We start from the raw sequence: 27,581 nt of genomic DNA, 5'->3' as shown, positions 1-27,581 counted from the left end.
ATATATATATATATATATATATATATATATATATATGTATATATCTTTATAAGGAGATTCACCAGACCAATTCAGGATTGTCTATTGAAATTTTTATTTTGTTAATCCAAAACAGGTATGTATTTTCTTCCTGCCTTTTAATTTAGAATCAGTTTATTACATAGTGTTTGAGGCAGATTTTTAATGGTATCTGAAAGAGATGATAAAGATATAAATTGTGGGTATGATCAAACACAATCTTTAAATAGTCATCATTGCAGAAATATGTTTGAAATATACTCTATTCTTTGTTCCACATAGGGTAGAAAACCCCCAAAATAGAAACAGAAGTCTAATTCTGCGACTTGTGCATTTATTGTGTCTCTGGATGTACCTGAACCTTGATATCTCCATTCAGGAAAGTGGTGATAGGTGTTAACTACCTCTCTTCTCTTGGGTTCTGATGTTTCCCTCTTTTGCTTTGTTAGATGTGTTGTCCCACCCCTTTCCACTGTGCATCTAAGAGGCTGTATTATTCACCAATTTCTGGGGGGTTTTCCTCCTTCTATTCTCTTATACTTTTAGTTCTTTTCCTTGAGGACATAATAGGGAGTTAGTTGACAACTTGGAAAGTCCCTATCAACATTGTGATGAAATTATTGCACTGATTACTGATTGCTGTGGTTAGGAGGAATTTCTGGGATAATTAAATCCCATTTCAAAGTAACTGGACTTTTAAATTTTTATTGTTTCATTGGTAGTTTTGTTTCTATTGGGGTTAAAAAGAAACAGGCTTGCATGCTTAAACAATAACAACAACATTTGTTCATCAAACACAGAAGTTAATTTTGCACATACCTTGTTTGTTCATAAGTTTTTTATTTTTTTACCCAATAGGTGGTTGTAGTTCATTTATCAATTCCATGGTTACAGAAGAGGAGAGCTTTAGATAGTGTTCTCTGATGGATATTTCACATGTAGTATTGGGTCTTTAACATGCCTGCCTGCCTGCCTGCCTGCCTGCTAGCCTTCTTTCCTTCCCTTAATTTTTTTTTTTTTTTTTTTTTTGTAATTTGGTTAGAGGACTCCTTCCCTTTTATACAGTTGGTACTCCTTGAAATAAGTGACTAGGAAATTGATTCATTACAAGTGGAGGAAGGTAATTGCATTGCTTCTAGGAGTTTTGTTATACTCTAATGAACAGTCATAAACATTGTTATATTATAAAATAGATATTTAGCAGCAGTTTATGTCTGTGTTAGCTACAATATTGTGAAGTGTTGTTATTAAATTGCTAACTACCACATGCATGCACAAGAATCCTACAGCAGTGTCTGCCCAGTCCTTTCTACCAGTGCTTTTTAGCCTAGCATATTAAAACTCATGAGAGTTTTAAAGCTTTTAGGATTATAAACTATGTTCTTAAAAATTCCACTGGAGTTGGGCACAGTGGTGCATACCTGTAATCCCACCAGTTTAGGAAGCTAAGACAGGATGATCATGGTTCAAAGCCAGCCTAAGCAAATTAGCGGGGCCCTAAGCAATTTAAGGAGACTCTCTATCAAAAAATAAAAAGGGCTAGGAATGTAGTTCAGTGGTTAAGCACTCCTGGGTTCAATTCCCAGTATTAAAAATAAATAAATAAATAAAATTCACTGTGGAGAAAAAAAAACATGTGCAATATAGTACATGTATATAGTATGCTTTTAGTAAATCTTTGTTTATTAAATGAATAAATAAGTGAAATCTTGAAATCTTGTATCTCTTTCCAGCTGTGTAATTGGGCAAGAGATCTGATTTCTCAGTTTCAATTTTTTTAATTATTAAAAGGAAATGATAGCATTTATATCTTAGCTTGTTCATGTTGAATGAGACAATATATGCAAAGTTCTTTTGTAATTAATATTTAATATTTAAAAATAAATTCTTGAAGGTACCTCTACTACTATTACTATATATAATATTTTTCACAGTTGGGCTATTGGTCCACAGTTATAGTTGACAGTGAGGCTCCTTATATGTCATCACCCTCAGCCTGATCATAATCAGAAATCACTTTGTTCCAAAGAGAGGGATTTGCTGATAATAATTTAATGCATTTGTGAGAACATAGATTTCAGACAGAAAAGTATGTGTTTGAAACCCGTCTTTATCTATTACTGATTATACAAGTCTGAACCTCCCATATTCTTTTACCTGACAATCATGAATAAGAGGACCTATGCTGTGGATTGCTTGAACTCAACAAGAATATATGTGAAAGCCCTTGGCAATGATCAGATACTAATTGCGGTTATCTATATTCCCTCACAAGTTAAAAATACCTTTTATTCTAGGAGGCTGGGGTTGTGGCTCAGCGGTGGAGCGCTCACCTAGCACATGCAGGGCCCTGGGTTCGGTCCTCAGCACCACATAAATAAAATAAAGGTATTGTGTCCAACTACAACTAAAAAAATAAAAATATTTTTTAAAAATACTTTTTAATTCTAGTTGTGGGAATTATTTTTCAGTTAAGAATATTTTCTTCTAGAGTTGAGGTTGTGGCTTAGAGGTNTATATATATATATATATGATTTAGTTGTTGATAGACCTTTATTTTATTTATTTATATGTGGTGCTGAGAATCCAACCCAGAGCCTCACACATGCCAAACAAGTGTACTACCACTGAGCCCCAGCCCCAGCCTCTTGTTTTTGTTTTGATTTTGATTTTGCAAAAGGAACTGTTTCTGTTTTTTTTCTTCTGGACAGAAGTCTTGGTTTTCTTTTTAAATTAAAAATATAAAAATACAATCTGCATTATTCATATAGACTTGCAGGCCCTGTGCCTGCCAAAAAAAATTTAAAACAACAACAATATTTTTGTTTTGCTTTTTGCCGTACTGGGGCTTGAACCCAGAGGGCTTTGTACCTGCTAAGCATGCACTCTACCAGTGGGCTACATCCATGGATATAAACTGGACTGGGTTCTTGGAGCTTTTTAATTTGTTTTTGCATGAAAAATTGATTGGGTTCTTGTTTAAAAGTTAAACAATTGCCTCAAGAATTTTAATTTAACCTTTATTCAGAAGTAAGGCTTAGAAGAATTCAGGGAAATGATCCTGGTTAAAAACAAAAGGTTAAAACCAAGGACCCAGATGTTCAGGGCTGTAGACAGACATCAACTTTCCATCAACACTGTGTTCCTACTTCTTTCTTCTTTGACTGATTTCCCTTTATACATTTATTCTTCTTGACTGTTCTTTTTCAGATCTCTGAACTTCTTTCTCAAAAATCCCTTACAAATTCTATTCATGGTCACATTTTCAACTCTTCCTTTTGTCACTAAGGTAATCCATATTTCTTATCCTAACTTTTAAATGAATTCATAAAGTATTTCTGTGAGCAGTGCAGATTTATCACCTCATTTAATGCATGAACTGTACAAATGTGTATAGTTAAGGACACAAATGTGTATAGTTAAGGAGCTAACAAGGAATGCCCAAAAGAATGAGATATTGAGTTGCCCTGCCCTCTAAGGTATTTGAAATCTAGAATATAGGTTTTCAAACTAGTGGAAATGTACTAGTTATTTAAACTAGGACCATATGCACATAGAGAAGTAAGGTCAGGCGTGAATGCTAGTAACAGTGGTATTGGACATCAAAGTATGTTTGAGTTCCTCAAGGACAAAATGCAGACAGGTACATTTCTGGTAAATAGGAAATCATGGGTAAAGGTTCAAAATGAGAAAATATATACCTTATTTAATTTGTGGGACAAGGGAATTCCTATTTCTGCTGTAGTAAATTACCACAAACTTAGTGATTTAGAACAACACAACTTTGGGGCTGGAGCTGTAGCCAGTGGCAGAGTGCTTGCCTCGCACATGTGAGGCACTGGGTTTGATCCTCAGCACCACATAAAAGTAAACAAAATAAAGGTGTGCTGTCCATCTACAACTATAAAAAAAGAAAAGAAAAAAAAACCCACAACTGTATCACTTTATGCTTATGGAGGTCAGAATCTGAAATCGGTTTCATTTGAACTTAAAATCTGTCTTGATGCTAGGGGAGTCTTTTCCTTTTCCAGCTTTTTTTAGAGGTTATGTGTATTCCTTGACTCACATCCTCTTCCTCCATCTTCAAGCCAGCCGCATTGCATTTTCAAATTTCTATGAACAGATCACTGTTTCCAAGGTCAAATCTCCTCAGCCTCTGACTCTCCTGCCTTTTCTATGGTCTCCTCATATTAGACCAGGCCAAGATAATCCCGGAACTGTTCCCCACTTTAAGATCCTTAATTTAATCATTTCTGCAGAGTCTCTTTTGCCATGCAAAGAAACACATGCACAAATTTCTGGGGGAAATTTAAGGTATATGATGGAGAAAGTACTGGTATGTATTTAAATTTGGAAAAAGCTATGCTAAGGACTTTTGGATTTACTCTATAAAGAAGCAGTTTTTTTTTTAGTGTTCAAAAGGTTAAAAAGTATGATTATGTCAAAATGAACCCAACTATTATGTATAACTCTAATTCACTAATAAGAGCATAAAAAGGGTTTTAAAAGATTAAGATGGATTCTCCCTTTAGGCACATACTCTGAAAATTGAAATTCAATTACATGAGTGGTCACAGATTCTCTGAAACTTATACAGGGAACCCACAGGCATAAAAAGAATGTAAAGGAAAGTGGCATAATCAAATCAATTTCAGAAATGGAATGGTGTAGTTGTACCAAAGGAACACTGGTGAGGTCCTGAACTTTTTAAATGGTGGTGGCTATAAGGGAAGTGGATTTTAAAAACTTTTCAGAGGTAGAATAAATAGGAAGTAGTGATTTTCTGGGGAGGAGTTAAAGAAGCCGGAGGGAACCATAGCAGCCTTTCAGGAGATGTAGATGAAAACCATCATAATGTGCACTCCCTGATGAAATTGTTCCCGCATTGTCTAATTTCCAGAGTCTGCCTAAAACCAAGTGCAACTTTCTGCTCAAACATGTTAATTCCTTCTATTAGTAGGGCAACTCTGGGGAAATAACGAAAACTATTTTCAAAAGAAAATCCCTCTATTCTCTTGTATACCAGGCCAGAGGTTCAGGTGATCATTACAGGAATATTGCTTTCTGTTCCCGAAAGTCAACTCTCTTGCCTACTCCTTGGGGGGGGGCGTTGAGTTCTAATTCTGTCCCTGTGTGAAGACTGGCATGGTAGTTCTGCTTTGGCTTCCAGGTGAAGGTGCCAGCCTCAGCCCAGTGACATGCAGAAGTTAAGGTGGAGGGATGAATAGCGCTGGAGAAGTGGGGGACAAGCTGCTGAGAAGTGCAGCTCAAGAGCGGGCCTTCATAATCACCATGGAATTGTGCTATCTGAACCATGATTTGTGTCAAAGAACAATGTACCTGAAGTAAGAAGATAGAATGAAATTTATGCGTTATTTGTATTTTTGTTTTTTAAAATATTTTTAAGTTGTTGATAGGCCTTTATTTATTTATTTATTTATTTGTGTTTCCGAGACTTGAACCCAGTGCCTCACACATGCCAGGCAAGTATGCTACCGCTGAGCCCTAGCCTCAGCCCTTATGCGTTATTTTAGTAGGGCAAGATATGCTGGTCCTGCAGGTCTTTCTGAGCAGAGCATACTATTGATTTTATGTAGGTATTTTTTAGTTTTTTGTTTTGTTTGTTGGTTTGGTTTTCTCTCTTTTGTTTGGAGGGGGTAAGAGTTGGTGAATTTTCAAGTGTGTAAATGAACTGAGACCATCCAGAGAGCAGTTACTTAAATGAGATGGCTTTTGAGCCAGTGATGAGGGGGCGGGCTTCCACAATCTTCTTTTCCTGTTGTTTCTGGAGCCTTCAATTCTTTGAATTTATTTCTATGCTTCCAGACCTAGGTCAGGAACTCCAGGTTTCTGTATTACACAGGAGCTGAAATAAACTATTGAGGGAAAAATAAGCATACTGAAAGCCAGGAAAATCAGCCAAGGTGAAGATTTCTGGAGAAGCCCAGTTAAGACTTTTCTGGATAGTAGCTGGCCCAGGATTGGGACAGGGCCTGGGAGAGCCGGACAGGACCCACGCTTCGCATTGGACACCCAGGCAAAGGGAACGAACGGCAGCCCTTTGCATTGGACACCACCATGTAAGAGAACAGACGTCGCCAGAGTTTGGTGGAGGGGATAGCTTCATTGAGACTGGCGTCTACAGGTGTGTGACCCTCAGGCCCCTCCTCTCTGCACAGCGGGGAGATCTCGCCCCCCCCCCCAGCTCTCCCATGAGCGCAATTGTCAGACCAAGGGAGTCAGGAGCGGTGTATGACGCCCGCCTACCGTGCCCACCAGGCTGACAACCGAGGTCTCTTGCGCCAGCTCCCGGGGGCGTGGCTACCGAAGGGTAGGCAGAATAAGCTGACGGTGCCCAGCCCTGCGCTCCACAACCTCAGGGTCTGGGGGAATGGCAAACAGAGAGAGTGGGCCCAGTCATTCAAGAAAATAGGGCTCCCGGGAGCAGCAGACCCGGCGTGTAGCCAGTTATATGATGAATGTCACCGGTGAGCGGAGCCTGGCTGGAGGAAAAGCGAGGAAGTGACTGGATACCAGGAAAGGCCCTGGGCGCCCAGGATTGGAGAGCCGCCCATTGCTGCACAGTGATTGGTTCCCACGTATTGAGAGGAGAAGCTTTTCCACCTACTGGAAGAGAAGTTAATCGAACTCTAAGACTGCATTTTTAAAAAATTTTTTTTAATTTTAATTTTTAATTTTATTTTTTTATTTTTATTGTTATTTTTTTATTATTATTTTTTATTTTTTTCTTTGTCTTTTCATTTCTTTTCAATTTCCTTATTCCCCTTTTCTTGAATTCTACCTGTTTACTCTCATTCTGTTTAGCGACTTCTTCCCTCCCCTTCTAATACTTTTCCTCCCAAGCATTATGATGCTGTTTATGTGTAATTTACTAAATGTGTATAGGTAAATGTTCCAAGGCATTATATAGTGCTACCAATTCCCTAGCTATCCCCAAATACTCTGGACCATTCTCCTGTTAATATCCCTCGTCAGTAGAGCAATTCCAAGGTTGCCAAGATATACGAACATCTATACCATCACTCGACCTAAACATAAGTCCTAAGACCAAACCGCAGATCACTATATGCCATCAGAATCTGTACACAGTTTATGAAACAAATGAATCTGCTTTAAAGTGCAATAAAATTCATCATCTCTAGTCATAGTCTCCCATCACAAAGGAGAGACTCCAGAGATACACAAAACCAAAATAAATTTATAGGAGTAAACAGTAACACAGCAGTCAAACAGAACCGGAAGTAACATGAGCAGCATGAAAAAGCAAGGAAGAAAAGGAGTACAAACAATGCAGGACAGCCTAAATCTACAGGAGAACCTAGAGGCATTAGAAAAATGGTCAAATAAAGAACTCAAGGAATACCTTATACAGATGGAATGGTATCTTAAAGAGGACATGAGACAGCAAATTCAAACAATGAAAGAACACATTGAAAATGAATTACATTAACAGATAAAAGAAGCAAATAAGCAACTTTACCAGGAGATAGAGATTATTAAAAAAAATCAAACAATAACCCTACAAATAAAGGAAACTATAAACCAAATTAAAATCTTAAACGAGAGTATCACTAGCAGAATGGAGCAAGTAGAAGTCAAAACGTCAGACAATGAAGACAAAATATATCATCTTGAAAAGAGTCTAGCCAACTCAGAAAGGCTGGTAAGAAACCACAAGAAAAACATCCAAGAGATATGGGATAACATAAAAAAAAAAAAAACTTAAGAGTCATTGGGATAGAGGAAGGTATAGAGGTCCAAACCAAGGGAATGAGCAATCTATTGAGTGAAATAATTTTAGAAAACTTTCCAGATATAAAAAAGGAAACGGAAGTACAGATTCTAGATGTATACAGGACACCGAGCATACAAAATCGCAGTAGACCAATGCCAAGACACATTGTTATGAAGATATCCAATATACAGAACAAAGAGAAAATATTAAAAGCTGCAAGAGAAAGGAGGCAGATTACATTCAGGGGTAAACCATAAGGTTAATGGCTGATTTTTCATCACAGACGCTGAAAGCGAGAAGATCCTGGAACAAAGTATTTCAAACACTGAAAGAAAATGGATGCCAACCAAGAATTTTGTATNCCAAGGACCTGAACAGACACTTCTCAGAGGAGGACATACAATCAATCAACAAGTACTCGAAAAAATGCTCACCATCTCTAGCAGTCAGAGAAATGCAAATTAAAACCATCCTAAGATACCATCTCACTCCAGTAAGATTGGCAGCCATTATTAAGTCAAACAAGTGCTGGCAAGGATGTGGGGAAAAGGGTACACTTGTACATTGCTGGTGGGACTGCAAATTGGTGCAGCCAATTAGGAAAGCAGTATGAAGATTTCTTGGAAAGCTGGGAATGGAACCACCATTTGACCCAGCTATTCCCCTTCTTGAACTATTCCCCAAAGACCTTAAAAGAGCGTATTATAGGGATACAGCTACATTGATGTTCATAGCAGCACAATTCACAATAGCTAGACTGTGGAACCTACCTAGATGCCCTTCAATAGATGAATGGATAAAAAAAAATGTGGCATTTATACACAATGGAGTATTACTCAGCACTAAAAAATGACAAAATCATGGCATTTGCAGGGAAATGGATGGCATTAGAGCAGACTATGCTGTGAAGCTAGCCAATCCCTAAAAAACAAATGCCAAATGTCTTCTTTGATATAAGGAGGGCAACTAAGAACAGAGCAGGGAGGAAGAGCATGAGAAGAAGATTACCATTAAACAGGGACGAGAGGTGGGAGGGAAAGGGAGAGAGAAGGGAAATTGCATGGAAATGGAAGGAGACCCTCATTGTTATACAAAATTACATATAAGAGGAAGTGAGGGGAAAGGGAAAAAATACAAGAGAGAGAAATGAGTTATGATCGATGGGGTAGAGAGAGGGGAGGGAGAGGAGGGGGGATAGGAAGGGGATAGGAAGGGCAGCAGAATACAACAGACACTAGTATGGCACTATGTAAAAACGTGAATGTGTAACCGATGTGATTCTGCAATCTGTATACGGGGTAAAAATGGGAGTTCATAATCCACTTGAATCAAATGTATGAAATATGATATGTCAAGAACTTTGTAATGTTTTGAACAACTAATAATAAAAAAAAGACTTTTCTATGGAGAAAAGGGGTGCAACTTCAATAAAACTCAAAATGTGTCTCATCCCCCCCCCCAAAAAAAAATGAGATGGCTGTTGATTGGTTGGCATTCAGATACAGTTTAAAATAGGGTGAGCTGTCTTGATTGGCTACAGTGAGTGTACGTCACCAATGGTGGGCTTGCAAAAGTCAGTATACTGTGGCAAGTTGCAGATTGATTGAACAAGTTCAAAATTAGTTATATTGGAAATTTTGTTGTAAGGGGTACAGAATAATTGATCTTTCCCTAGGACAAAGAGTAAGGGGAGTGGGATTGTGTGTGTGTGGTGTATGGTGTGTTTCCCTCAAGAAGGATGGTGATATATCTAGACTTCAGAAAACAGATTAGACCATCAGATTATCAACTGACCAATTTCAGACAAGACCCTCAGAAAATAATTAGGAGAAGGTAAAACCAAGCCTATCCTCAGGTAATGGGTCAATGGTATCAAAACCAAGACCTATTTCCTATCTTTCAAAGAACTGAAGTACATTTCTATGTGTATACGAGGAATCTCATGGCGAACAGTGTTACTCAATAGCCTAGACCGATGACCAAAAACTCTCTCTATGAAAGTCAGAGAGTAAATATTTTAGGCTCAGTAGGTCTGTTACAGTTACTCAGCTGCCTTTGTAGGTGCCAGGCAGCCGTAACGTGTCAATAAGTAGATGTGGCCAGATTCTGGCTAGGATAGCTCAGTTTGACTCATGGACCAGTTTGCTGATCTCTGGTCTAGAATAAGTAAGCTTTCGGGTGCATATACTTTCAGGGTTCAGAAACTCAATATGTCTCAACCCCTCTGGCTGGTCAAGAGGGTTTACATAAATATTAAATAGTTGCTGAATGACCAACTTCCGATGTCCTGTCAGACTGGATAATGCTAATTCTAATCCAGACTGTGATGTGGGTAGAGCTGGGGTGGGGACTACATTGGAGGGAGGTCTACATTGCCCATTCCCATGAACCTCAGGTGGTTTGTGCTATGGCGATTATGCCATCACCCCATGATGCTTTATGGACCCTGCTACTTAGCTGACAGTAGTGTGTCTGTAGGTTACTGCCCTTCTTCTAAAAACTTATTTCTACCCTAGCTGAGGAGATGTTGTCCTTTTAAGACTAATAGCTCTGCTAACATAGACAGCTTGAATTTTAAGCACTTTTAGTTTGGTGGGGCTAGAGGATAACATAGTCTTTTTAGTTCCCTCCAATAAGATATGTTCCAAAGTTTCCCCAGGTCAGATGGTGATTTGAGGGACAATACATTGGGATGGGAATTCAATTGTCAAGTTACTTGGACTCCTTTTTCCAGGGTGCCAAGGGACTTTTTTGAAAACTAGAACATTCTTTGTCTTGCCACCGTATTTTAGGCTATTCAGAAAACCTCCTGAAAAATTCATTTACTAGAGCCAGGATTGTGGCTCAGTGGTAGAGTGCTTGCCTAGAACGTGCGAGGCCCTGGGTTTGATCCTTAGCCCCATATAAAAATAAATAAAATAAAGGTATTGTGTCCAACTACAACTAAAAAATAAATATTAAAAAAATTCATTTACTCCTTTCTGAGGCAAAGGTAATGCTCATATTTTATGTGATCAAATTTCTTGGCTGTGGCTAATAACTCTTAAGTGTCTTTGTACATCAGTGTTTAAGAATATATGGCAGCAGCTAAAAGACCTTTCTGAACTCTAATCATTTGTGTCCATTTTGGGACCAGGAAAAAAATAATATTTTAGTCTCTAATTTCAGATGTATTCCATGGAGAAACAAACATTATTGGAAGTACAGAGTGTCTTTAGTTTGTTCAATAGCCTACGTATGGTTTGTTTCAGAAAATGGAATCTAGTCATCACAGTGAAAAATAAGGATAAGAATTTGTTAGGCAGAGGACTGCTTTTACCTTATGATGGTGTAAGAAGTTGTGAAAGTTAGGACAAGCTTTTTTGTTTAATCCTATTGTTATGGTTCAGATGTGCAGTGTCCCCCAAACACTCACATATAAGACAATGCAAGAAGGTTTGGAAGAGAAATGATTCGATTATAGCCTTAACCTAATCAGTATATTAATCCCTGGTGGGATTAACTGAGTGGGGGCTGGAGGCAAATGGGGTGTGGCTGGAGGAAGTGGTTAACTGGCGGCTGGGCTTTGGGATATATATTTGTATCTGGAGAGTGTAGATTCTGTCTGTCTCTGCTCTCTGATCACCATGTGAGCTGTTTCCCTCTGCTACACTCTTCCTCCATGATGTTCTGCCTCACCTGGATCCCCCAGGAGTGAAACCAGTCTTCTATGGAACTAAGACTCTGAAACCATGAGCCCAGCAAATAAAACTTTCCTACCTTTACAGTTGTTCTGGAATCAGGTCTTTTAGTCACAGCAGCATAAAAAAAAAAAAAAAAAAAAGAAAAGCTGACTAAAATACCTGTGTCATCCTATATCATAATCGCCATAGAAGAAATAAGATGTGTGTATACTTTTTAGAAACAGTGACAAGATGTGTGATGTTTTTTGTTACGTTTCTACTCATAGAACATTTCTGACACTGAATGCCTGGGGTTTCTCCCCACCAACCAATTCTCCAGTACCTGCTGGGTGTCCTACAATTCAATTAAATTCTAACACTGTCTACCTAGAGTTTGTGTCAAATCCCACAAGTTAAGGGCTCAATTTCATATGACTTCCTGCTGCAGATGCCACTTCCAAGTCCTGGGTCATCTTGTACTTCTGACCAACCAGCTATGAACTGGCTGTTCTCCGTGACCCCATCCTTGGGTTTGGTAATTTGCCAGAATGGCTCATGTAATTCAGGAAAACAATTTAATTACAATACTGATCTGTCATTGTGGAGAGCAAGCTGTGTCCTGCTGTGATGTCACTCCATGAGAATAGTAGTTCTCAGGCTATGCCTAAACCTGTTACTGCAAAGCAATACATTTCCATGAGATACTCCATTTTGAGTTTAAGTGCTGAGATAAAATGATCTACACCTTGTTTACACCAATACATAGCCACCACCTGCCAATACAACCATAAGGCACAATCTGATCAATATCATGCTAATAAAAATGACCACCTGTGAACTTATTGAATTAATTGGAAGCCCATGGATACATGGGTATAATCAAACTCACAGGAAAAAAGGAGGCCCATGAACTTATCAAGCACATCAAACCACTGAATGAAGCAGAATACAACAGTCACTAATATGGTATTATGTAAAAATGTGGATGTGTAACCGATGTGATTCTGCAACTTGTATTTGGGGTAAAAAATGGGAGTTCATAACCCACTTGAATCAAATGTATGGAAGATGATATGTCATGAGCTGTGTAATGTTTTGAACAACCAATAAAAAAAAAAAAAGAATGCAAATACAGGCATATTTGCCAGCTTGCAGTAGAGAAACCCTAAATACAATAAATGAATTACACCTGTAAAAAAAAAAAAAAAGAAACAATCCCCTCATCTGTGACCCATCGAAGGAAGAGGACCCTGGACACAGTACACACTTACTCCATTACCTGATCACTCACTCATTGTGAGCCATTCCTAGGAAAATTGCCACAGTGATAAACCTCTGAATCTCTCACCGGGCTTCATAGTCTTCCTGCCCATGATGACCACTCATGGCCCATTCCAAACTAACACTGTGAAACTGTACCCAGACCTTGACCTAGACTAACTTCTTGTACTTTGACAGGTCTGCTCCCTGAACAAATTCTTTGGCTGGTTCAAAAACTTATCTGACGACCTACAGTGACTCTGTGTTTGCATCTGCTCTCTGTCTTTGTGCAGTTCAAACTCTTCACTACTGTAGCACCTTACCCCTGTCTTAGCCTTTCTATAAAATATATATGTTATAAATATAAATAATTTATAATATGATATAAAAACAATATATAAATATTTATGTTACATGTATAAATAATTTATATAGAAGTGATGTATATATAAATATACATGTGTATAGTATGTTGCATGACTTGACTATTATAGATATTAGAAATTAAGGTAGGAATAAAAGAACTTGTGATTGCCTGACTTATGACTACCAGGTGGCCTACAAGTATTCAGAGATCTACCACCCACGAAAGTGGTGCAGCCTGTTAATTTATTGTTGCTCAATAAATTCTGACGTTATGGAAAGACACAAATGTGTTTGGTCTATGTTAATGGCTTAGATTGCTCATGACCATTATGAAGGATCCAACTCAGAAACAGGAAAATACAAGAGATGCCTAGGGCAAGGAAAATGGGGTGGGGGCCTGAGGCTCCCATACTTTGTTCTGGCACTCCACTCTCTTAGCACCTCCAGGTGTTTGCCAACCTAGAAGGACTCCAAACCCCATTTAGGGGGGGATCTTTCTAGAGCAGTCATTACGTAGACATGATTGATTAAATCACTGGCATTTGTGATTAACTCAGTCCCCCGCTTCCACAGAGATCAGGGAAGGGGCTGGAAGTTCCAATCCTGTTAATTATGCCTCGAAACTATCCTGAAAGCATGTTGCCCTAGCCACCGTCTCCAAACTGTCTTGGGGCATATAAAAGACCTGTTATCAACTCCAGAAATTCTAAGCATCATAGGAGCGCTTGTATTAGGAGCTGAGGACCAAGACCAAATATTTAAAAAATGCCTCCGTCTCCTAATCACTTGGGTTTTAGGAGCTTTGAGTCAGAAGTCCACATTTAAGGCTAAATATGTATTTCTTATATCACAGCATCATGTTCTAACCTTACTGTTTTTTTTTTTAATTCATCATAAAGAATTGTAAAGGAGAGTAGTAAAGTTTTGAAAAAGATGGACAATGACAGAGAGCTATCTTTATCAGATATGTAGTGAATTATAATGGCAATTATTAAAATATTAAGGATATGAAAGGAGGTAAAATATATATTAGCCTGAAAAAGATCTTGGGGTATGCATGTGTGTATGTATGTATGGTATGTGTATATGAATTTAAGATACAGTGAGGATAATATCACAAATGGGAAATGGAAAATTTGCTCAATAAATGGGTTCGTATCATTTGTTAGTTTATCAGGGTGAAGACAAATGTGTGTGTGTGTGTGTGTGTGTGAATATACACACATACGTGGGGAGAGAGAGAGAGAGAAGGAGAGAGGTACCTATACATCTGTGTATAAAGACACTGTGTATTTGAGAGTTTTATTTCTCTCTCGTGGAAGAGTCCTGTTGGTCTAGGTTTGCAAGGCAGCTGTACTCCACAAGGTTATTCAAGGATCTGGGTTCCTTCATTTACTCTGTCATCCCCTCAGACATTGTCCCTTTTTTCCGTGGTAAGCTAGGTTTCTGTTTATAGTGAAGTGAAAGAGGAAATGTGGAACAAGGCATTTTCTATGAAGCATGCAACATGAGTTGCACATACCTATCTATTCACATTCTGTTAATGAGTACATGGTCACATAACCATATCTTCGTGTATGAGAGATTGAGAACTGGACCACCATTGGCTCAGACACAATAAAGAAGGAGAAGAGAATCTAGTATTATCAGAGAGATTGGATTCTGGGGACTATTAGCAGGTCTGGGTCACAGGAGTTACATGAAAAGTAAAATATCAATTTAGATCTTATTTATCTATTTTTCAAAATAAATTCCAAGTCCACATATAATTAAATTATATAATAAGCATTCAAAAATGTTGATTTTTATTACCACTTTCCAGGTACTATTCTAAGTGTTTTTTAAATGAATTTTAGGGGCTGGAGATATGGCTCAAGCGGTAGCGCGCTCGCCTGGCATGCGTGTGGCCTGGGTTCGATCCTCAGCACCACATATACAAACAAAGATGTTGTGTCCACCGAATACTAAAAAATAAATATTAAAAAAAACAAACAAATTCTCTCTCTCTCTCTCTCTTTAAAAAATAATAATAATAATATTCCACGGTATGTACATACCATGTTTTAAAAAAATAAATAAATAAATTTTATATTATTATTATTATTTGTACCAGGGATTGAATCCAGAGGCACTTTCCCACTGAGCCATATCCCCAGCCCTTTTTTATATTTTATTTAGAAACAGGGTCTTGCTGAATTGATTAGGGCTTCTTTAAGTTGCTGAGGCTGGTTTTAAACTCACAATCCTTCTGCCTCAGGCTCCCAAGCCACTGAGATTACAGGAATGCATCATCATGCCCAGCTAATAAATTTTATTATTGAATCCATACAATGACCCTATAAAAAAAGACTATAGCCAATAAGACCCAGTTGAGAATGGATAAAGAAAACAGACCAAAGACAGTTCACAGAATAGAAAATACAAATGGCAATTTAATTTTACTGATAATAAGAGGAAATATTAGTTTTAAAATGAGAAGTCATTTTCACTTATTAAACTGGAAAATATTTCATAAAATCTTCGAATTTGGGCTGGATGGGCTAAAAAATATAGACAGCCGAAGCCCATGTATGTCAAGAGCCTTAAACACATGATCCATGAAATTCTCTGTGATCCAGAAATTTCATTTTCAGAAATTTTACCAGAGAATAAAAAAATCAAAAAATATGTAAATGTCTATAGAGATGGGAAAATGAACTACAGAAGCTGCTATATATGCCATATGTAATATCACATGTGACTTAATTTGTTAATAGTGTTATTAACAACCTGAGAACATGCCTCTGATATAACATTAAGCAAAAAAATTGGGATATAAAATTTTCTTAAGTGAGATTTAAAGTATGGTTTTTTTGACAAGCAAAGAAAATATACTGCAAGTACCTATGTGACCTATTGATGGATGTCTCTGTTTCTCTTTCACTTCCTCTGCTTCTTAATAAAGCAGCACATCTGTGTAGGGGAGAAAATAACATCTTCACCTCACCTACCCTAGGTCCACAGCCTAAGCCTCTGTAACCAAAGACAGATTGTTAAGAGAAGGGCATTCAAATTCATTTAATAAACTTTGTGACCTGGGAGTCTTCAGAAGGAAACAAAGACCCAAAGAAATTGTTTCTTTTACATTAGGTTTGGTGTGTGCTTTTACATGAGGTTTGACGAAGAGTGGGCAGTGTGGAGAAATATAAAAGGAAAAAAGGGACATAATCTACTGGCTATAAACTAAGGGAAATTTAGCAAGGCCTGTCTGCTGAGGTTCTTCTCCCTGAATGCTTAATTTTCAGAGATAAGAGTGATCTTTTCCTCTGGGAGTAGGAAAGATGTCTCTCACATGAAGGCGGTCCTGTGACCTGCTGCAGGAAGAAGGGCAAGGGAACATGAGAAGATTTTTCCTGGCCCTGTGATTCCCTGAATCTTTTCAGTTTAAAATATTCAATATGCCAGAGTACCATATTTTGGGAGAATATGTCCTGAGCACCACCATATGCATTTACTAATTATAAAAGGTTATTAGTTTTTTTTCTTCCCACCCTACATTGTACTATCCCATGAGAGAAGGTACTACATCCTTCTATTCAACATTGGTACGGCATATAGCAATGTCTGGTCAATATAGGTAAAGAATATTATTAGGTGATGTTGCATGATGAACCTACAGGGGACCTAATTTTTAGAGCTTAATTTTTACAATGAAGTGGCAATACTTATCAAAAAATTAAGACAAAATTTTAAAACTTTAGGAATCAGTCCAGTTTTCTGATGGGTGAATGGCAAGCATAAGGTAAAATCTGGATGAAGATGAAAGAAATTGTTTCCTTTTTTAGTGGAGAAGATTATGTCCATTCTCTCAACCCCATTCCCTTGTATGGGATTTGGATAGTGTTATCCTCCCTTGTGGAAAGAGAGTCTGCACAATTTTTTACATGCACACATAGACATAATAATACTCTGTCATGTCCTGTGGTTTGCTTAATATGATTTGTTATCTTGGCTGTGCTGTGGGTAGTGCTGGTTTGTTATAGATATACAAGAAATGTTAAGTTGGAAAGGAAGAGTTAAAATGGGAGCTGATTTATTATGCCTTGGTTACCTGTACAATTGGGTCACATGAAACTTCACATGTAAAATTAGTCAGCATTCTTTAAATATGCCAGATATATATGAAAAAAATTTTAAATGAAAACGTAGTAGTAAACATAGAATAGCTTCCTTCTGTATTACCTGAATTAGATATTTTAGCTCTCAGTTCAAATATTTGGAAACCGTAAAATCAAATTTTCTGTTGACACAGTATGTGGAGTAGAAAGTTACTGGAACTGTTGACTACAGGCAAATTTTTCCAGACTGCAGATCAGGTACGTGGAATTACACAGGCCTAGAAGTCTGCTGTTCACGTTTAACATCAAGATGTGTAAGGTAGCTTGAAAGTAATTACAAGCAGTTAAAAAAAAAAAAAAAAACCCTACATAAAAAAAGAACATTTTCATTTAAATTCTCAAAGGATAAGGTTGGAGGGAAGAAAACTTTGGTAGAATTTGGATGGTTTCTAGCAGACAATAGCAAACTGCCTCAGAAAGATGAGGCTTGTGCCAGTGGACTTAAACCTGAGTGTGACCATGTAAATTTTCCTTAGAGACAAGTAGTGACGAGCAAGCCCGTTCGTGTTAATGCTCCGTGTGTGCGCTGAGGGCTATTAATGAATACCAGCGGCAGTTTTCCAAACGGAGGGAGCCTGTGTGTGGTATCCAGCAGGTCAGGCTTCAGAAGGGGATGTCAGCAACTTCAGACCCGAGTCACGTGACCCCGCTGCCTGCCAACACCGAGGCCCTGGATCAGATTTCAAGTCCGGGCCGTCCTCCCAGCCATGTGGGTTTAGCCGAAAAAAGAAGCAAAACCCCACTTCCTAGGATGCGTCCAGCCGCCCCTCACCTACCGTGGGGCCTTTGGATTGGACGCTGCTTTTCAAATCAAAACGTATCCACGGAGTGGAATTTTCGAATTTTGCTGTCCTTTTAATGTTTTCATCCGGACTTCATCAGTTCTTCCAGACACTTCCTGAGAGAATGGGGGCAGGAGCGCTAGCCATCTGTGTGAGTACAGGCCTTCTGCCTTCTGGGGGTGCTGCCGGCGCTGAGGAGGGGAGGCCTCTCCCTCCTGGTTAGGGGGGGATGTGTGGGGAACTTTGTTTTTCCCTGTTAGGCTCTGGGGGAAGGTTAGTTACCAAAATTCCTGTCTATTCAGATGGATGTTAAGCAGGATTTGAGGTGGCATCCAGCATTTTGTCCACTTTTGTTCCCAGAAAAGGTGAAGAAAGATGCTGAGCTTGAGTGGACCCCAGTAAGTCCACTTGGTCTCATGTGGGAACACTGTCTGCAGTGTTGGGCTTTATTATTCCCAAAGAGTCAAATACCAGTGCTTGATCTTAGTTGTTAGAAAACTCTTGTAGCTAACCTAAGAAAAGATCTAAAATAACCACTGATTCATTGTCTCTGAGTTTGTGTATGACATTTTTTTCTAGTGCACATTCCTATTTTCCTTTGGCAATTCTGGGATTTTTGTTTCAGAAAGGTTGTTGAAAATGATGCTGGAATAGCCTCATTGATAAATGTTTGTGACTCCTTCTTCATCAGGATTCTGGTGGTTAGAAACAGTAGCATCAATAAGTAACACAAAATCCATGAGAAAACATACATACTTTGAAGACTAAATTTCATAAAATTCTAAATAATTTTGCTGGTGCTCATATAAAACTTATTGCAGCGATTGAATTTGTCAATGATACAATTTACAGAATGCTGTTTCTTAAAATTTTACCTGTATATAGAAAAAGCATATGTGTATGTGTGTAGCATACATATTTATATTTCAACTTGATGTTGTATTCCAAGAGGGCATTTTATTTGTATCTAAAGGTACTAAATGAGAAATATTGTGTTCTTTATTATCACCTTTTAAATCACATTCAAAGCAGATTTTTTTTTTTTAAGTTTCAAGAAGACCTGTAATTTTTTTGTAGGTTATGGTGGCATCCTAAAATATCTAGAACTATCCATGAAATTTTTGACACACAGACCCAGAATGGTCACCAGATGGTGGACCAGCCTCACAGATTGAATTTTCTTAGCAAAGCTGCAGGTTCGGCCTCTTCAGCACCCTCTATGCCTGTCTTCTCTCTTAACCCCTGGCTTGTAGCATCCAGGTACACAAGTGGTTTAATCACTCCAAAGCGGTTCTTTTAAAATCTGGCTTATCTGGGAGCAAGATGCTGACTTTGATTTTACTACAGAGACATGTCTTCTATTTTTCCATGTTTGTAAAAGAAATATTTCATAACTGAAAATGTATAGGAGGAGGCAGCAGATTGATATACTTGTCAAGCAGATTTATTGCCACTTCTGATTGTCTGATTAGAGTCTTACTTAGGTTTTTGGCCTGCGGTACACCAATCTGCAACACTTTGACCGAAATTCAGACTGACTCCATATTTTCCCTCAGTTTATATCCAAAGTATGTACAAAATTTCATGTCATGTTGACATAAAAATCACACAGTTTTAGAGATTATTCATCTGGTAGCTGAGTAATTATCAATCATTCCTACCATTCCGCCTATAGTTTGGGCTATATTGGGTTATATCGGGCTGTGCCTGTAGGAGGAAATATGTTTGTACAAAATGTACACAGTAGGTTTGGAAAATGGTGCTTTTGGTGAATAAAAAATTTTTTTTCTTAACATTCGTAATGTGAAGTAAGGACTAAGTCACTTTTTATGCATATGCATGTATACTACATACACATGAGCTGATCAACTGCTTATTAGTTTGGGGCTTCTCTATGTAGACATATGTTATATGTACCTATTACTCAAGTGTCCTGCTGCTGAAGAGTCATTTTTCAGACAAAATAATGGAGGACAGATATTTGTTCTTGTGAGTGTGTGTGAACTCTTGAACTGGGACACTTTCTATGTCCATTAACTAACCTGCTTTCTCTTCCTTAGTCATTTTATTTAACCCTTTCTCATATAGATAAGTATCATGGAATTTTGCTGCTAGCATTACTGTAGTGGGCTCACACAGATAGTTATATAACCACTCTTAAGAGCAAAGAAAATGTAGCTGTTTTATTGCAACAAATCTATTTTTCCTCAGTAAGCCACCCACCTGCAGGCAGAGTGGGAAATTATACTTGCCAATTAATGTTTATCCTCTCTCTTCTAGTTTTAAATGTGAGGTTCTCTCAGATGAATCCTCAGCCTTAGATTTCCTATGCCTCTCTCTGCTCTGTCTAAGGAGGCATTAGGGCATTTTAGGAGTGGTAGGTGGAGAATGGTAGTTTTCAAATCCTTGTGGATGGAGAAATGAGAGCTAGAATGCACTTGTGGAGGTTCTTACCCTCTGGCTGCTCTGATTTGTGGGTGAGTTCAGGTATCAGATCTGTACCTGGCGCAGCGGATCAATTCTTTTGGTATAGCAATGTCCTCTTCATGCTGATCAAGCCCCAACTCTTACTGGTGCTGACAATCCCAAGGATATTCCTGGCTTTGTAGCCTTTCTCTTCAGCTTGGAGCCTCCTACTCCTGTAGCCTTTCCACCTGGTACCATCAGCTACCTTGAACATACCCCAAGAGTAAGCAAGGACTTGTGGTCAGAGAAGAGAAAGTTTCATATACCAAATTAAAATATTCCAGTCATAGGATTTATTTAGGCAAAGTACAGCAAAAGCAAGAAAGAGGGATGTGGTTGGTTTACCTACTTAAAAAGGGAAGTGGAAAGAAAGGACTATACTCCTGAATTTATGGTCTTGTGTCCAGTCCCTCTTGCCCTCCTCTGCCATGTTAGCGTTGCATGATCATGGTGTGCTTTTGAGGACCAGCACTGTGTGCACAGCAGATGGACTGTGTCTGGAGCCAGCGTAGCTTGCTTAGTCACCAAGCGCAAGTCGGCCTGGGTGCAATTGTAATTTGCCAATCCACTACTGAATAGCTATGAATTTTTATCTATACATCTCAAGCAGACAATGTGTGGAGCCCAAATGATTATAATCAATGGGCCATAAATATTTGGTACCTCATGAATGTTGGGTGCTTATTTTGTCCTCCTAATTGTCTGTATTAAATATGTCTCTGAATGTCTCTGCCATAGACAACATTGTGTGCCCGTCTTGTACTTCCTGGACTCTGGGACAGTGAGAGGGAAATTTCTGTTGTTTATAAGTGACCTCATTTATAGGAATTTTATTATAGCAGCCTGAACAGACTAGGGCAGAGTTAGTGCTGACTGATGGGGTGTTGTGTAGCAAATACCTAAAAATATGGAAACAATTTTGGAACTCGGCATTTCATAGAGCCTGCTAGAATTTTGAGTTGCCTGCCAGAAAAAGCTTACATTTCCAGGTGCAGTGGTGCATGCCTGTAATCCAAGCAGCTCAGGAGACTGAGGCAGTAGGATCTTGAGTTTAAAGCCAGCCTCAGCAACTTAGTGAGGTCCTAAGCAATTTAGCAAGACCCTGTCTCTAAATGAAATACTAAAAATGGCTGGGGATGTGGCTCAGTGGTTAAGCACTCCTGGGTTCAATCCCTAGTACCAAAAAAGAAAAAACCTTACATGGCTATGAATGGACTATAAAGAAAATTCTGGTGAGGAGAAGGAGAGTGAGAAAGAAAAAAAATGAAAGCAATTGAGAAAGCGTTAATCTTCTAAGAAATTATCTAAGTAATCTTGAACAGATGTTGATACAAATATGGATGGTAAAGACCATTCTGATGAGGTTCCAGATGAATGGGAGGAGCATGGAAACTGGCAGAAAGGTGACCTTCATACAAAGTGGTGAAGAGCTTGACTGTGTCATGTTCAAGTTCTAATGTTTTGACACAGCTTGACTAAATTGTGTTCATTGTTGTGTTTTGTAGAATGTAGAATTTGTGAACAATGAAATTGGACATTGAGTTGAAGCAATTTCTAAGTAAAGAGCTGAAGAAGTAAAACTTAAAGATATGGGAAATTCTCAGACTATTCACATTGTAAAGAATGAGATAGCCAGTTGAGGGTGGTGAGGGGACCACTAAGGGCCTGACAATAAAGTAAATAAAGCCACTGTTGGATAAGGAAGTTAATATGGATCAACCCTTTTAGCAGAAGCTAGGAGCTGTTCTCCAAGACATTGGAAGAATAACCCAAGGGCAGTTTGGAAATCACAGGGTGCATACTCTCATCACAGGCCCACAGTGTACACCCTGAGCCAGAGTAGTCTCAGAGGAGGGGCTGCTAAGCCTGGAGTCTGTAGGATCTTACAAAGTACTACCCAGCACCTCCTTGCATCTTAGGCTGGGTTCCCCATACTCTGGAGCCACAATCCTCAGCTGTCCCAGGTACTGTTCCAGCAGGCCCAATGCAGCATTGTGGCAACTTCTCCAGAGGGCACAGACAGCCAACTTCATTGACCACATAGCACCATCTCTCCAGTATATAGGGTACTTGAGCCCTGGGAATAAGGCTGCATCCATCTAGATTTCAAAGGATGGAACCACCATCCCACAGAATTTGCGAGGTTGGGCCCAGGCAGAGAGCTGCGGCAGGACCAACTTGCCAAGCCCTGAGAGCAAAACCACTTGGGGCATTGGAAGTCTAACCCCTGCCCAACAAAGCTGTAGGAGTGGGATCCCTGCCACAGTGGGACCAGAAGACAAGATCTCTGTTCCAGTGAGCCTGGAGTATAGAACCCTGAGGCAAGGAGAGGGTTATTCTCCACCCTTAATGTTTAATGGAGTTTCTCCACCATTGGGTCTTGACTTGCTCAGGACCTATACTACTTTCTTTTCTCTTTCTCCTTTTTAGAATGGGAATGCCTGTACTATGGCTTACTCATCATTTATTTTGGAAGCACATAACTTGTCTGATTTCACAGACTCATAGCTGGAGAGGATTTGCCTATGTATGAGTCATACCTTGACTGTCACACATATCTTGATTTAGATCATATTTAGTGAGACTTTGGACTTTAGACTCTTGAGTCAGTGTTAGAACTTTTGGACTGTTGGAATGAAATAAATGTATTTTGCATGTGAAAGGATAATAATTTACAAGGAGGGGGACAGAGATAGAATGTTCTAGACCAAACGTGTCTCCCAAAAATTTGTATGTTAAAACCTACCCCCTAATGTGATGGTATTGGAAGCAGGGTCTCTGGGAGGTGTTAGGTCATGAAGGTATAGACCCCAAGAATGGGATTAGTGCTGTTATAAAATGAGACCCCAAAGAGTTTCCTCACCTTCTCACCATATTGAGACATAGCAAAAGGAAGCCATCTATAAATCAGGAAGTGGACTTCCACCCAAATCAGTCACTAGACACTAAGGCACTATGTGATCCAGCTGTTGCTGTGACAAAATACTTGAAAAAGTAAATCTTAATGGAGGAAAGGTTTATTTTGGCTCATTATTTCAGCCTATAGTAGCTTGGCTCCATTGTTTGGGGGCCTTTGGTGAGATAGTATATCATGATGGAAGGACATGGTAGAGGAATGCTGCTCACACTGTAGCAGTGAGAAAGGAGAGAGAGAGAGAGAGAGAGAGAGAGAGAGAGAGAGATGCACCAAGGACAAGATAGAGTCTCAAAGGCACACCCTCAAGGGTTCACTCCCTTTAACTAGGTTCCACCTCTTATATTTCTGCCGCCTCCCCATAGTCCATTTAGCTGTGAATCCATCAATGGATTAATCCACTGACAGTGTTGGCTCCCTCACAATCCAAGCACTTCCCCAAATCCCCACTCCAGACACTACTTCATTGGGGAACAAGTCATCAACACATGAGCCTTCAGAGAACATTCTAGATCCAAACCATAAGGCACCTTGGGTCTTAGATTTTTCCATCCTCTAGAAATATGAGCTATAAATCTCTGTTATTTATAAACATGCCCAATTTACAATATTTTTTGTTAGAGCGACATAAAAAGTCTCCGAAAGTCTTCCTTCCATGTTCTCTATACACAGTTGAATCTGTCCTCCTCATTGTTACTTTTGTTCTCTATTTAGCAGAATTGAATTTCCTTAAATAATACAACAAATAAATACAATAAAAGTTCAAATTTCAGGGCTCATGATTATCTTCTTTGTAGTTTCTAATTTGATGTTTGATGTCAAATTCATTCCTCACAGACTGCAGTTAGATTTTCTAAATGTTGTGAAGAATTCAATTTTTATAAAAGCTTGCTATTTTTTTTTTTAATTTTTAGAAACTACATGGGCTTTTGTTAGGAGCCTTGCAGACCTGGAAAGTCCTGGTTTTTGCCACTAACAGCACTCTGATCTTAGACATTACTAAGCAGTATGTTATCTTCATAGCAGATCTTAGGTAATATTTGACCAGCTGTTCAATTTCCTGGATGTTATTCATTTGTGTGTCTCACTAGCAGATTGTAAAATTTAGACATGTCTTATTTGCATGTCTTGTCTCTTGCTCAGGGCTAAGAGGTAGTAGTTGCTTAATAAAATGTTTGCAAAACCAAAATAAGTAAGTCACGCTGTAAGATCTAGCAGCTTCACTTGAGTGAATTTTGTTTTATTGAACTCAGGGGCACTCGGCCACTGAGCCACATCCCCAGCCCTATTTTGTATTTTATTTAAAGACAGGGTCTCACTGAATTGCTTAGTGCCTCACTTTTGCTGAGCCTGGCTTTGAACTCATGATCTTCCTGCTTTAGCCTCCCAAACCATTGGGATTACAGGTGTGTGCCATTGTGCTGGGCTATAAATTTTATTTTTTAATTGATCATTTGAAGATCCTTAAGAAGGATCCTAAGGCCATACCTGTAAAAGCATTATATCTTCTAATGGGGCTTTTTTTTTTTTTTAAATTTTCCACCTAGCAAGATTTATCAATAAAAATGCAAAATTTTTTATTGACCACTTTGAGTCTCCAACCGAAAAGCAGAGGAATTCTCTTGTATAAAATTGCATGTAGAAAATAAAAACTTCTGCCAGACCATTCCATCTCAAATGATATACATGCAGGTCAGTGTGTGACTTTTTCTCAGGTAGGCATATAATCAGGATTAGCCCAGGTATTCGTGCTAAATTTCCCGATCTTCATTCAAACCCGAGAATCTCAGTAGCTCAAGGAAACGAATATTTATTTACAGATTAATCCAAGTCTAATACAAGTTGACAGATCCCTCCTCTATCTGGCGAATAAGACAAAGATGCATGTCCCATGAATGGAGTAGTAGTGTATTCCCTGCAAATATTATGCACCCCAGGTACTATTGATAGGCTACTGATCTATGGATCAAGAAGGAAGGCTTTATACAACGAATGGTAGAATGGTCATGGACTCTATGAGCCATTGAATCCCAATTTCCTGTCCTTTCTTCTCTGAACTTTGAATTAAATCATTACAAGATAGTAAATGTCCTTGTTATTTTAGCCAATTTGAGTTGGAATTTCAATTATTTATACTCAAAAAATGTAATTTTTTTTAACCTTTGCGGTACTGGGGATTAAACCTAGGCCCACTCTACCACTGAGTTATATCTGAGACCTTTAAGAATTCTTTTAAATTTTAAAATAGAGTCTCACTAAGTTGCCCAGGCTAGCCTTGAATGTGTGATCTTCCTGCCTCAGCCTCCCAAGTAAGTAGGATTCCAGGTGTGCACCCCTGGGCCCAGCTACTCAGAAACATTTTAATCTGTACACTTCACCATTATTAGCCTTGCTAGACTATGGTTTAGCGAAAACTATCAAGAAATAGAATGAGACAAGATTTGAGGCAGGAGACATAGTTTTGCTTTGAATCTTGTGTCAGCCACTTGCTGGCTGATAGGCCCTGGGCAGGATACTTAACATCTCTTCCTCTCCTCCCCAATCAAATAGGGTTCATAGCAGCCTAAATTTGATTATTGTGAGAAGCAAATAAAACAATCATGTGAAAACACATTGTAAGATACATAGCATCATAAAATATTGTTTGTATTATATGGCAGGCTACTTTGTGTCTTGTCTTAAGGTGGTCTCTTTAAAACTGAAATTATAAGTGGAGTCTATTTTAAGTAAAATGAACTCTATGATCTGAAGTGACTTTATATTATTGGATTTAGACCAAACTGCATTCAAGATTAAACATTTAGCTTTGCTTCTTTCTACAATAAACAATGGTGAGCTGTTGGAGGAAGACCAGGTCAGAATCAGGCAAACAAAGGCATCATGTGGATTTTCTTCTGCAAATATGTAATGCAAGTTCAATTTTCATCTCTGCTGTACAGAATTCAGAAATCAAAAGCATAATGTCTCAGTCCATTCAAACTGCTGTTATGAAATAACTTAGGCTGGCTAATTTATAAAGAGAAGTTTATGTCACATAGTTCTAGAGGTTGAGGAGTCTAAGATTGAAATGCCAGAAAAGTCTGTTTTCTGATGAGACTCTGCTTCGTGCATGGTGCCTTAGTGCTGTGTCCTCTGATGGCAGAAGGGGCAAAGGCACTTTCTCAAGCCTCTTTCATAAGGGCACTTGTCCCCTTCTTGACTTAACCACCTTCCAAGGTTCCACCATTTTTTAGCTATAGATGGACACTATATCTTTATTTTACATTTATATGGTGCTGAGGATCAAATCCAGTGCCTCACATATGCTAGGCGAGTGCTCCACCTCTGAGCCACATCCCCAGCCCCCAAGGCTCCACCTCTTAATATCACCACATCAAAGATTCAGTTTCCATGGGTGAATGGGGGGCACACACTTTCAGACCACAGCACACAGTTAGTGACCCAATTAAGGATTAATATGAAGAGATTTTCAGAAAATGTGGCTGAAGTACCTAGGATCTCGGTTAGTTATTTTAGGGTTAGGTTTTTGGAAGCACAGTAGACTAGGCAGATGCATATAATGTTTGTGTGCTTCAGTAACAGTGGTGGAAAGAGCAAACCAGCACGGAGCAGCTGATGAAGTAGAAGAATGGGTTAACTAGGCCGAGAAGACTTTGTCAAACCCGGAAGAATCACATTAATTTGATCTAAATCTTAAAACTGAATTTAGGGAAATTAAATTTCAGAGACCAGGAAGAAGCTTGTGTCCATTAGTTCTTGAAACAGGAAATATAACTAAGCATACTTTGTTATCTATAACTATGAATTTATAACAGTTTACAAAGTCGTAGTGCAGCAAGTAATAGTATAATTAAGTTTACATAAGTTGCATATTAACACAAATAATATAAAAATAAGATGATTATATGAATAGCAGGCAGACTTTTTAACTGAACTTTTTAAATGTTTTCAGTTGTAGATGGACACAATACCTTTATTTTGTTTATTTTTATGTGGTGCTGAGGATCAAACCCATTGCTTCACATATGCTAGGCAAGTGCTCTACCACTGAGCTACAGCCCCAGCCCTGAAGATTTTTTTTTTTTTAACTTATTCAAAATGAATGGTTTGGGGAAAACAATTCTAAACATTTTATTTTACTCCAACTTTGAATAATGTTCAGCCAGCCTCCCCCTCCTTTTTTTTTTTTTTTTTTTTTTT

At 38.6% G+C, this 27,581-nt stretch overlaps 1 protein-coding gene across 6 annotated transcripts in view; it reads left to right on the top strand.

The window, feature by feature from the left end:
- Positions 1-27,581, top strand: part of Fam13a (family with sequence similarity 13 member A) — a 346,389-nt gene that overhangs the window by 9,511 nt on the left and 309,297 nt on the right. The window contains exon 1 of one of the 6 annotated variants that reach the window (XM_048813608.1): positions 17,735-18,152. The exons of 2 other annotated variants lie outside the window; for them this stretch is intronic. In XM_048813608.1, the coding sequence (XP_048669565.1) occupies positions 18,078-18,152 (75 nt within the window). In that variant the 5' untranslated portion in view covers positions 17,735-18,077. Of the gene's footprint in view, positions 1-17,734; positions 18,153-27,581 lie in introns of those variants that run through there. 3 more of the 6 variants (XM_048813611.1, XM_015484553.2, XM_048813605.1) reach the window with 3 other exon arrangements.

Source organism: Marmota marmota, unplaced genomic scaffold (assembly GCF_001458135.2).
Source record: "Marmota marmota marmota unplaced genomic scaffold, marMar, whole genome shotgun sequence".
In the NCBI taxonomy this organism is placed as follows: Eukaryota; Metazoa; Chordata; class Mammalia; order Rodentia; family Sciuridae; genus Marmota; species Marmota marmota.
The sequence above is the reverse complement of the archived record's forward strand: the minus strand, read 5'-3'. Positions and strand labels throughout refer to the sequence as shown.